The sequence below is a fragment of the Catharus ustulatus genome, chromosome 1 (genome assembly GCF_009819885.2).
Source record: "Catharus ustulatus isolate bCatUst1 chromosome 1, bCatUst1.pri.v2, whole genome shotgun sequence".
NCBI lineage: Eukaryota > Metazoa > Chordata > Aves > Passeriformes > Turdidae > Catharus > Catharus ustulatus.
Window position 1 is genome coordinate 64,498,765 of NC_046221.1, and position 12,548 is coordinate 64,511,312.

The window sequence follows — 12,548 nt, forward strand, 5'->3', positions numbered from 1 at the left end:
TGTGGTACAGACCCTGTGTCCACAGTATTTGAATGACTTGCAGTTTCCATAATCAGAGGCTCTTTAACGCACTATAGTAACACTAGGTTAAAGAGAGCAGGATTAAATCTGCCTGGATAGGATAAGCATATAACCAATGGGCAATTTTTGAGATTTGCTGTTGAGTGGTTTCATTTGAACAACGAGAAGACAACTTAGATTGTAATTTATACTTATTTAGGCATTAAAGACTCCAGAGCTCAGCTAATTCTTGCCTGGTATCAGCAGAGTATCTCCTGCTTTTCCGTCCCTTCTGTAGGAGTAATTTGAAAACTCTGCTGCTGAATTAAGGCTACATTGGATAAAAGATAAGACTCAACACCTGGAAGCGGAAGGGAAAGCAAATCCCTGTTTCCATCTCTATAAAAGCACTGAGTTTTCATCCGGGAATGAAAGTCCACAGACATTTAAATGTCTTTCAGGATGCTCTAAGTTACACTAGATGGGCAAATGTATATTGAGGCAACATTTTCAGGGGAACAGTTACTGTTTCTAAGAGCTATTGGTGTGCTATGCAAAAATAGCAACAAGGTTAGTAAGGTCAGAATGGTTACCTCATCAAAACATCACTTTCTGGTTTAGTGAGTGCAAGGAGAGCATGGAGGAATGAATACTTTGTGATTTTCTGACTGATTTTTCTCCTTTCTATGAGATATCCCATCATAAAAAGATGAAGTACTATCAAACCTTTATAGCAAGTCCTGTTTCAGCCATGGTAGTTAATTAGATTTTCAAATCTGTTTTAATTACTACTACTAAGCACCAACTTACCCTTAAGTTTTTCTTCGATTTTAGAAAGGTTCTCAGAGAAAAATCTTTTAATTGACAAAGCAATAATCCTGGAAACCACTAATTCCAACCCCTCATGCCATGATCCTCCATCACCAATGCTTTTACAAAGCCATCATGAAATCTCCTTTTTACACTTCCTGAAAATGATCTACAAAATAGCAAACAACATATGCCCCCATCCTGCCCTCAAATCATTTGGCCATATAAATCAAACAAAACAGAACTAGAGCAAAGCTAATATACACCTCCACTAGAAATAACTTCTTCCCAACTAATGTTAGATTTAATACAAAAATTAAAACCCCTCCCCTAGACTGCAACAGTTGTGGAATTGGAAGCTGAGGTGAAAATTAAAAGTACAGAGCAAGACCTCTGCAGTGAGCTTGTTGCAGCCCACAAATAGGAAGTAGTTAGGAGAAGGAAAACCTTTACTATATCAAATGGAAAACAAGGAAAGGCCATAACTTTAATAAAAACGTTCACTTGTCCCTTCCCCTGCACTTGCACTCTCAGATATATATACAGGATGTGCTTGGAAGTAACAAAGGAGTGGAGGTATACAAAAATCACCCATGAAACTTTTAATAATATATTAAAGGTCCTAAAACAAAGATCAAAAGTGAATATATTTAAGCATTTATATTCAATTCTGCATTGCTTGATGACTAATTTGTAAAGAGTGCAGAAGTTTTCACAACTGCAGCCAAAATCATTTGAGAATACTTTGATATAATGCCACAAAGGATATGAGCAGGAAGACAGCAGGAGTTACAAATGGCCAAGTTCCATTAAAAGTGCTAATAAAAGAATAATGGAATTTCCTTGTACTATGAATAAAAAGTGTTTTGTACAGGAGAATCAAGACATGGAGAGGAATATCAAAGTTTCTCATTCATCAGCTGCCTTTCCTTATTAGAACTTAATTGACTTACTATTACATTTACCTTAAAATGCTTCAATTCAAAAATGCAACAATCCCATGGAAAATCTTATCAGACTAGTTTTCTTTATTCTTCATGTTTCTCCACTAATGCCATTTTCACAGGCCATTAATATCAGCTTTACCAATCGTTGTAAATAATGTGAGACTATAAAAAAAAGTACTAAGCAGAGATGAATTTAACTTGAAATCAGGTACAATTATTAAAGTTATAGAATGTAACTGCTGGTTTACATTGTTTTTTTAAACTAAATTTTCAAGTAGCTGATAACTACAGAACTTTCACAGCAACAACCTGCCTGATAAATTTAATCTATTAATTTACACACTGTATTTTCATTGACATATGTGTAGTTACACATATATTGCATATATGTGCATGTGTTCATAAAAAGAGATAGATGCACATACATCTGCCACCTTCTTCTACCGAATATAAAACCCAGCTGTTTTTTCCAATGTATTTGGTACATGGCCAGGAAAAGAAGAGATAGAGTTGAGAACTTTCCTCTGAAATGTCTAAATAACAACAGAAATGTTTCAGATCTTTCTTTGTTTTAATGGATACTTGCAAAGTGACTCACACTTCTCAAAACAGAAGTAGCAAAGACAGACATCTCATATTGCTGACAAAAGTTTAAAGGGTTTTGAGCACTTGTTAAAAGAATATGCCCACAGAGGCATCAAAGATAGGAGGAATTCCATGAGAATATTAAAAAACATACTTAACTTCCCTTCAATCTGCTGCTTAATGCTCTCTTTTGCATATTATCTGGAAGAATCCCATGACACAGCTATAGCACAGAAATACTGTGATTTCTGTCTCTTGGTTCTCCAAAATCTTCTTGCAACAACTTTTTTTTTTTTTAATTTCACATTGCAATGAGAAAGGACCTTCTTTTTCTCCCCAGATGTTACAAACAGGGACCAAGTTACAATGATAATGTGTGTTTCTACTTCTTCCCCCAGACAACCACCATGCTATTCATACAGGAGCCTCTTCTAACAATGCTTTTGTGATCAATAGATAATTCATTAGTATCATGTATCTCAGGGCCTAATTGACACAACAGGCTAAGCAACATACTCTAGGGTAACACAGTTCCTAAACAGAGAGGAAAAAAGGATGGGAATCCAATACCACATACGGTCACTTTACAGGATTTAGTGCCAGTCTATAAATTATACCTCTATGAGGTTAATGCAGTCATTGGTTTCACAAATCAGAAAATGCACCTTTTCAAGCTTGGCTTAAAGAAACAAAGAAACATTTATGTGACAGTAGAATTTAAGCAACATGCTTAGCACTTTCAATTTTATCCTTTCTTCTCAATTTTGCATTAAACAAGAAACATAGTTACCACAAATGTTTGGAATTTTTCTTAACAACAAACATAGCATATTTTTTTCTTACCTTATGATCATATGGATTGTATGAATGAAACAGCTGGGACAGATCCTTTGTTCTCTGTTTTTTCTGTAAAGGAATATTAATAAATATGCCATATTAGAAAAGTTACAGGAGAAAGAGAGAAAAAAGCTGTATGCAGGTACAAACATATTCTCTCCTTGCTTTGTTAATGAAACTGTACGTATGAAGAGCACTGTATGCAGATTAAGGACATTAAATATTACAGGAAGCAATTAACATATATATTAACAATATTAAGGAAAATACTCTTAATAAATAATAAACACTAATCTGTGGAACATCAGTGAAATGTGTAAACAATTCAGATTAGGTTTAATTTTTGCACAATATATCATGAATAGTATTTTAGAGTACAGATAACAAAACTGAGAGATCAGGCTACAATCTTGCAAAGACTTGCCTACTATTCTAGCAAGTACACGTGATATTGCCCTATAGGAGATTAGGTGTAAAGGAAGTCAGTTTGAAGAAGAATACTTTACTATATGCCGATTTCTTTTGATGCTAATACTCTCATTGCCTTGATTGTGGAAAATTAATAGGTGATATGTCATTTAATGCCAAGGCAAGGGAAAAAAAAATTCTTCTGTTCAGAGCATAGTTCAAAAACAAAACCTGCTTGATCCAGCTCCTACTGAATTTAGTCAAAGACCTTTCAGTGATTTCAGCTGAAGTTAAATAGAATTTCTCAACTGTATCCTATGGAGGGTGGGCAGGGCGAGAAGAAAAACACCCTCTGTCTTTAATGCAGGCATGAGTCACAAATTGGTTCAAAGTTTTATTATGTCAAAATCAATGTTTGCTTATCTCATAGCTGGGAAGGTAAAGCATTGCATGTTGGAAAATGTGTGAAGGGGAGACAACTGCAAGAACTCCTTGCTTGTAGTCTGTACCAGTGTCTTGTTTAGCCATTGTTTCTGTGAAAATAGTTTTCCAGCTAAAGTGGAAAGAACTGTTTATGTTTCCAGCATGCTGGGAACTAAATAGACAGCTGCATGACTGCAACATTTATTTGGAAACTATAGGTAATTTAGTAATTTTTGATCATGCAACATGAACTATGTATTTTCTTTCTTTACATAGTTTTTACTTTCACTGAAAGATTAAGCAACTTACAATTACTTCTTTTCTGGAAGTACAGCTGTAGACAGTCAAAGTACAGTAATTTCACAATTACAAGCTGCACCTGACTATAAGCCGCACTTCTGGGGTGTCAGCAACATTTCACTCTTCGTCCATATATAAACTGCAGCGGATTATAAACCGCACTTTAGTTCGCAGCAAGGATCCACGTACAACAAAGTAACGAATTAGTAAAGGAATCGCGTGATCGAGGGGTTTACTGGCTCAGCAGGGGTAGCCAGTGCTGCCCTGCACCACTCGGTAGGGGCGGCCGCTGGGCTCGCCCTGGCCCAGCGCTGCCTCGCGGTGCCAGCGGGAGCCTGCTCCCTCTGCCGTGCAACAGAGTAACCAATTTGCAACAATCGCGCAATCGCAGGTTTTACTGGCAGGTGCTCAATTCGCAAGCTCGGCTCTGCCCGCGGCTCACACTTTCGGGTTGGGAAATTTCCGAACTTTGTTCATATATTGGCTGCTCCTGAGTGTAAGCTGCTCTTCCGAGTTGGGGCATCAAAACGGTGTGGCTTATAATTATGAAATTACTGTACTTAAAATGCTATAAAAATTATCTGGAGAAATGTGATAATAAATTTAAAAGAGATACAAAAATTATTACTGAAAGTTTGCTTAAAAAAGCCTAATTTAATACAGCACCATGCAAGAAGAAGACAAAAGCAATTCACTTTGGATTATGGAAACCCCACTAATCTTTCTAGGAAGAAAACCCTACAGAATGCAGAAAAGGTCGAAGTTTTGCTCATTGTTACTGAAGACTATTTCTCTTGCATTCATTTTGACTGTGATTATGTTAGTAACACTCAGTAAAACAACATGATGGAAAACCACCCACCCTTCACCCTCAGACTCTTGCCAAAATCCTGGTTACACACTCAGATAGACAAAGAGTGAAGATGGCTTCCCTTATAAAACACACTGACAAATGTCTTCAACTTTTTGTTACTATAGAAAATGATGGTTTCTTTCCTACATTTCCACAAAAGCTTTATTTTTTTTTTTTTACCAAACCAAACTCTCCTGACTGGGGAAATGCTGGAAATTCTTAATGGAGAAAAATGTGAAATAAAACTTCTCAAGATGCAGATGAAGAAATGCCCCGAAATTCCCAGGATGCCCCATATGCTTAGCTGAACTAAATCTAAACAGCACTGTTTTGTACAGAATATGAATATACAGAGATAAAAATGTCATAAGAACAGAGTCAAGGTTGCTTAGTGATAATTTCTGCCTTTCTACAACAAAAAGTTCACTTTAACTCAGACCTCTAAAACCCAGAAATATGGAGTATCTCAAAATAGACACAGGACAAGGAATTCATGCTGCTCCAATGGTAATGTCTTCAACTCCTACAACTGGCATGAGCCACCTGATATGAATAATAAGTTTTTGAAATAATAAGCAGCATGGTTCACAGCTCACCTCCATGCAGTACAGAGCAGAAGGTAAAACAGGCCTCTCCACATCTAGATGTTACAGTGGAAAAAGGAGTCCAAAAGCTCCTTCTCCTTTATCTCCTCTAGTGGTCTATTTCAGTCCCTAAACTACCTATTTACACAGGTCTACTCAGAATTTCTTCTCGTAACATTCTTCTCTTAACCCTATTTATGTTCCCTCAGCTTAGTCCAACATTCCTTTCAAGTACCCTTTGACCAACATAAAAAGTTTTCTTTCCCCACTCTTTCTTTTCAATGTTCTGATTCTCCAGTCCTTTGTTCTGTACCAATAAAGCTGTCAAAAATCACATCACAAAAAGCCACTCAAAAACCCTCTATGAACTTAGGCAAATGGACTATCTTATCATATTGTTCCACTTTAACTTTTTCACAGACCTACAGAGGATATATTCTAATAATTTCTGAAAAATACTCTATTTTCTTTCAAATTAGCATGAAACGACATTCCAGGAGTCAGATAGCAACATCAGACTCATAGTTTATTCCTGTACTTCTCTCAGGCTTGCCATACAGTGATAGATCGTCCTAAGTTTGCAGCACTTACAGAAACAAGTTCAGGGAGATGAGATGACACAAATAAAGAGAGAAATTCACATCCTATACTGATGTGAGCCACTAAAAAATATGGTTGTATGTGCATATGACTGTAAAGACAAATTTTCAGTTTTCTGTTTTAAAAAGTTGCAAAAATACCACATTATATAGGAGATAGAAAGGAAATACTTTTTATATCTTTAGCAGAGAAAGTATGTGAACATCTGATCTAGAATGAATTAAAATGTTGCTGCAGAACTGAGTTAAATACTGTAAAACCATATATGCTTGTACACATAAGTATGACAGGATGGAATGGTTTTCCTAAATAAAGCAATACCTTTTCTGAGTTATTTCAAGCTTACTAAAATACACCTAAGTAATTAACTTCTTCTGAAAAGACAAGTAGTGTCCAAGATACTTATAAAAATAGGAACCAGAAACCAACATTAACTAATGACATTTCTTATGACAGAACACACAGACACTGTTAGTAGAAAGGAAACAACACATTACCACAATTTCATTATTTTCCCCATCCTGCAAGCAGATAAGCAATGCAAGTAACACACACTTTGCTCTGTTTATTTCCTTTCTCTCTCTCATTTTACTGGGTCTCAGATTTTTGATTACTGGGATTTATTAAAGGGATACTGGTGATCCAATATGCATATTATATGTTTAAGGTATCATAACAATAAAGGTTCCTTTGACAACAGTCTGGAACTATACACCAATAAAGCTGAGTTAGTGGTCTTGGTGTTTTTACTCTTTCTCATGCATTGATTTTTAGCAATAATAAAACTTTTTACATGAACTATAATGTGGATTATCATGCTACTTTTAATCACGAAATATCACTTAAAGAACAACAGAAAATGAAAAAATGAAAAACAAAAAAAACCCAGTGAACCCTGTAGTACAGAAGGAATCTAAAACCGTTTGAAATATTTTTGGCACAAGTAAACCAGCATAGAATTTTGTGCTGACTACTTTAGAATTTTTTTTTCCCAAATAATGGTGTGAAAATAAGGTAAAAGTAGGGCTATTCTAATAACAAATTTATATAATCAGAATATACTTAAGAAAAATAATTTTACAAATGGAATCATTACAACAAATACTAAACATGTAGGCTCACACATGTATATCGCACTTATCTTGTGATCCTCTTTTCACATTCAGGTGATAATTACCTGTCTTTCAGATGATTTTAATGTAGCCCAAAACTTGTTTGTTTTCTTTTCAAGCATGGTGTCATAGGTCAATGTTTATTGTGAAGGAGAACTACAATATCACTGAGGCATTTATATATATAGATTACTTAGAAGTTACTTAAATCAGATTTTCATCTAGGAATAAAAGGGACAAAATTACTCCCAATATGAAGGTATTACTGCTTTCCTTTAGACTCACTTTCTGTTTTATAAAGCCTATTTGCACCTTCAAAGTTCTTAATAATTCCAGCCTAATACTATGACAGATCTGCAGATTCCAGCAGTTCCACTGAAAGCCTCAGCATCAATATATTGCCAGCAAAGTTCTCTTGCCTTTGTTTTCTTGCTCCCATGATTTAAAATCATTCCAGTATACAGGGCTGTCTTCGGTAACAAGAACACGTATCTGTTTCTGTTCAAATACTCTTCCTTCATGAGTACAGTGAATAATAACATGTGTCAAGGCGATCAGATTAATGTATTTATTTCAGTTCTGTTCCCTCACTTACCAATCATCTCCCCCATTTCTCTTTTATATACTGCTGATCAAAATTTTTAAAAAAATTATTTTGCCACAGGAACCTTATTTAATTTAGAGTTTATAAAGCATCCCACCCCCATCCTTGAGCATGCTAACGATCAACAGCAATACTGAGTTCTTCTTTCAAACCAGTCTGGAAAACCACATTACCTCCTTCAGTAGTATCTAATGAATTAAAAGTCATATTAAACTTAGTGAGTCAAGGAAAAAATTAACTACAACTCTGATACACTTTGGGAGAAAAATGAAGCAGCTTTGCAAGCATTTTCATAGTTTTCCTTTCCAGTATAACTGAAAGCACAGAGACTCCAGAAAAACAGACATTTGCAAAACCATGAGATCGGATCTTTCTTTTCGGAAACAGCACTTTCTAACATGTTTTGTGTTATGGCATTCTCTGACTTCAGTAGCATCCATCTTCTGATCGGTAAAAAAGCTGTGTCTCTCTTTTCCCTTATGCTACATCTGTGATCTCAAAACTACAAAAGCTTTGGGTAGTTTCAAACTCAGAACTCTAATAAATTAGAATGAAGCAGGTAGGACCCTACCCAAAGACACCCACTGGACTAACTTTAATCTCCACAGAATTACTTGGTAAAACACCAGAGAGGGAGATAGCAACTACCCAACCAAGGTACATTTAAGAGCCTTGCTTGGAGATTCAATCCATAAAGGCTTACATCTGTGTACCTATAACCACAACAGAGATATGAGCCAAGCCACTGGAACCACCATGTTATCAAAGTTTGCAGATTGCTTTTTGGTCTGCACAACAGCTTTTAAAAAAGTGATCAGAAACCACTGAACCATTCTCTTTGATCTCAGTTATTCAATGCATCACTCTCTTAGAAATGATCCTGAAAAAACACATTGTGCCCCAGCCAGATTTCTTGATAAAATCATCATACCTGGTGTTTATTCTGCACTTGCATCCATGCCCTGTAAGGTTTGAAAGAACAGAAATGACAATACAGGCCTGACAATTCTCTGCTTCTTATCCCTAACTCACCTCCTACTGACATTATTCCTGTCTTTCTCATCCCATCTATAACGAAGCATATTAAATATTTGGGGAGTAGCTAGCCTTTTTGACGTAATCTATCTGAATTACTAAATAATACACTCACTGTTCTACTTCAACTACTGACCCACACATATATTCAGTTTGCTTTAAGAAATAACTTTCTAATAATTTTTGATTCATATACGGAAAATAACATTTAGTGTACAGTGTGTTATTCAGCAGTTCAGTTCAGTGCTACAGGACAGTGGACTTTCTTTTTTTCCAGCTCCAATTAACAACAGAACTATAGATTCATAATTCATATTTTGTATGCTTTTTTTTACATTCAACAATTCTTTAAAAAAAAAGAAAAAAAAAAGAAAAAAAAAAGAAAAAAAAAAGAAAAAAAAAGCACAACCATTGCATGGTTCCATGACTCCATGCAATGTGGTTATTGTCTAAAAGAACATTAAATTTCACAGAGCTTTACTGATCATTAATACTTGAAAATTATTGCAGGAATACTGACTTCACGATTACAGCAACACAAATGATTATGGTTTAGTCTATTTTATATTTTATGTAGAGATTCAGATTTATGGACAATTACAGACATTTTCAAAAGTCAGCATAGGATCTTCATAAGAACTGTCAACCTATCTGAAAATAATTTGTTGAAGGATACATTTTCAATTAAACCACATTCATTGCAATTTCCTCCCTCTTACCTCCCATATATATTAGCTATGCAATATGTACTCAATACACTTCAAACTCATATATTTTACAAATACTGCTGAATTTGAGATGGTGATTTGGGATATTTTAATTTACCTTATGATTAATGCTTGTTATTCCTGTCACTTTTTATTAGAGAGACAGGCAATCACAAATCCTATGAAATTTAACAAGGGAAAAGTGCTGGATTCTACACCTGGGACGGGGCAAATCTGGATGTATGGACAGACTGAAGAATGAGATGTTAGAAAGCAGCACCACAGAAATGGCCCTGGGGGTCCTGGCTGATGGCAAGGTGAATCTGAGCCAGCAGAGCCCTGGCAGCCAGGAGGGCCAGGCATGTCCTGGGGGGCACCAGGCACAGCATCACAGCCGGGCAAGGGAGGGATTGTCCTACTCTGCTCTGAGCTGGGGCAGCCTCACCTCCAGTGCTGGGGGCTGGTTTGGGTGCCACAATGTAAGAAAGATACAAAGCTACCAGAGAGCATCCAAAGGAGGGCATGGGGATGGTGAAGGACCTTGAGGAGAAGCCATGTGAGGAGGGGCTGAGGTCACTGGGTCTGTTCAGCCTGGAGGAGACTGACGGGAGAACTCACTGCAGTCTGTGACTTCCTCACGAGGGGAAGAGCAGGGCAGGCACTGATCTCTTCTCTCTGATAACTAGAGATAGGACTTGCTTAAAGAAAGAGCATGAAGCTGAGTCAAGGAAGGTTTGGGCTGGATATCAGGAAAAGGTTCTTCACCTTTTCACCCCCAAGGGTGGTTGGGCACTGGAAGAGGTTCCACAGGGAAATGGTCACAGCACCAGCCTGACAGAGCTCAAGATGCATTTGGACAGTGCTCTCGGGCACTGGGTGTGATTCTTGTGATGTCCTGCACAGGGCCAGGAGTTGGACTCAATAACATTTCAGCTCATGATATTCTAAAATTCTATGATTCTATAAATGATGCAAAATTTATTCTGAAGACTTTTACAAAGTAATTTTTAATTTCAAGAAAAGCCTTCAGCACTTGTTCATTTTGAGGGTCCATAAATTTGGCATAGTTTGTAAAATGCTCTGTCTCACTTCTGATAGCTTTTTATATCTAAAATTCATATAGAAATTTTACAGTCTATATGAGATGGGTATTTCCTAAGGATGCCACTATCACTGATTAGGAAGACTGCTTAGGTCAAAAACCATTTGTAGAACAAAACATGTAGCTCAATATCTAGATATATCTAGCCTGAGGTATCAGCCATGTTTCAAATCAGATTGACACTAAATCAGAAATAAAGTGATTGGTCACGAGGAACAGACTGTTTTTGAATGTGTATAGTTATTGCAGCCAGTTACACAATAATATAAACTAGAATGAACTGCAAACTACATCTTAGTGATGAAATGTAATTTTAAAATATCTATGCATCTGTATCTATAGACATGTTAAGCCCAGAGCATACATAAGCCCAGGACAGACCTGCCTGCAGGGTACTCTTTTACTTTTTATGATCTGGTGAGGTATCTGCATGCTGTACCACACAAAACCAGCCCTGAAGGCATCAAGTTTTCCAGCCTTACAAGAAGAACGAAAGAGAAGTGCTGGAGAGGGTACAGTGTGGTACAAACTGTGAGGAGCAGTGCTCAAGTGCTTGCTGTATGAGAGAAACCACATATGTACCTGCAACACACAAATTCACCAGACACACAAAAACTGCTCTCACTCTTTTATTTTCATCTATTATTCAGTCCTGCACTCTACTTCCAGTAGAGTTTTCAGGAATTCCAGGTTCCAAGATTTTGAGCCCAATGACCAGTGGTGCAGGTGCAGCAATGAGAACAGTGGAAGATACAAGTTCCAAAGCACTTGCTGAGCTGATCGACTATGACGGCTCTGAGGGAGTGTACTTGGATTACCAAAGACACATGAAGTTCAAAAAAGGGTCACCAAGAACCCACCTCAGGATATTACAGTGTCCTCGCCTTCCAAAGCACTTTGTATGGGCCACCATAAATGTTATTTGGAAATGATGAACAAGCTTAAATGCCTCCATGATACAAACTCATTTGCTGTCTGTGTTAAGTCACAAACTATTACATTTAAACCACATTCTCATTTGAAGAAGTCTGGAATTTTGAAAATTTTCTGTTCTGATGCCTATATCCAGTTTCAGGGGAAAAGTTATTATTAATTACTACAGCTGCTAGCACTGTTTTAGTGCTGAGCAGCCTGGCTCATAAAGTGAATTACAAATTCCAAACTAAAAAACAGATTTTTTTTTTCAATTTTATGTAAGTTACCTAAATGTAATTCAAGCAAAAATTAAAAAAAATTACAAAAAGGCACAGTTAAGACTTCTTCCGTGGTTATTCTACCTCATTATGAGCCAAAGAACAGGACAGAAGAATGAAGAGATATTAAAGATAAAGTTGTTTTCTCTCTTAAAATCAAAAGCTATTCTATCTTATCTCTGAGAGTATCTTCCTTTCCTTCTATTCAGCACAGGATTGTGTGGTGTTCAAAATTCCTGACGCTATTTCAGCTTCCTTGCAACTAAAAATCTCACTATTCCATCAGGGTTTTTGGACAGACTCAAAGGGGAAGGAGGATGGGTAATGAATGCTGACGGGCACTACAACTCTTGGAGGACTACACTTTCCAAAACGAAGGTTTTTTTTATACATCATATGTTCTGCACGTGGCTGCAAGCATCAGTCACAAAGACACATGACGTTAACA

The 12,548-nt window shown here is 36.7% G+C and overlaps 1 protein-coding gene across 3 annotated transcripts in view; it reads right to left on the minus strand.

Annotated features, from left to right (window-relative positions):
• The window catches only part of CDKAL1 (CDK5 regulatory subunit associated protein 1 like 1), a 393,288-nt gene that overhangs the window by 86,676 nt on the left and 294,064 nt on the right, over positions 1-12,548 (minus strand). For all 3 annotated transcript variants that reach the window (XM_033061554.2, XM_033061574.2, XM_033061564.2), the window contains exon 13: positions 3,186-3,248. In XM_033061554.2, coding sequence (XP_032917445.1) covers positions 3,186-3,248 — 63 coding nt within the window. The remainder of the gene's footprint in view (positions 1-3,185; positions 3,249-12,548) is intronic.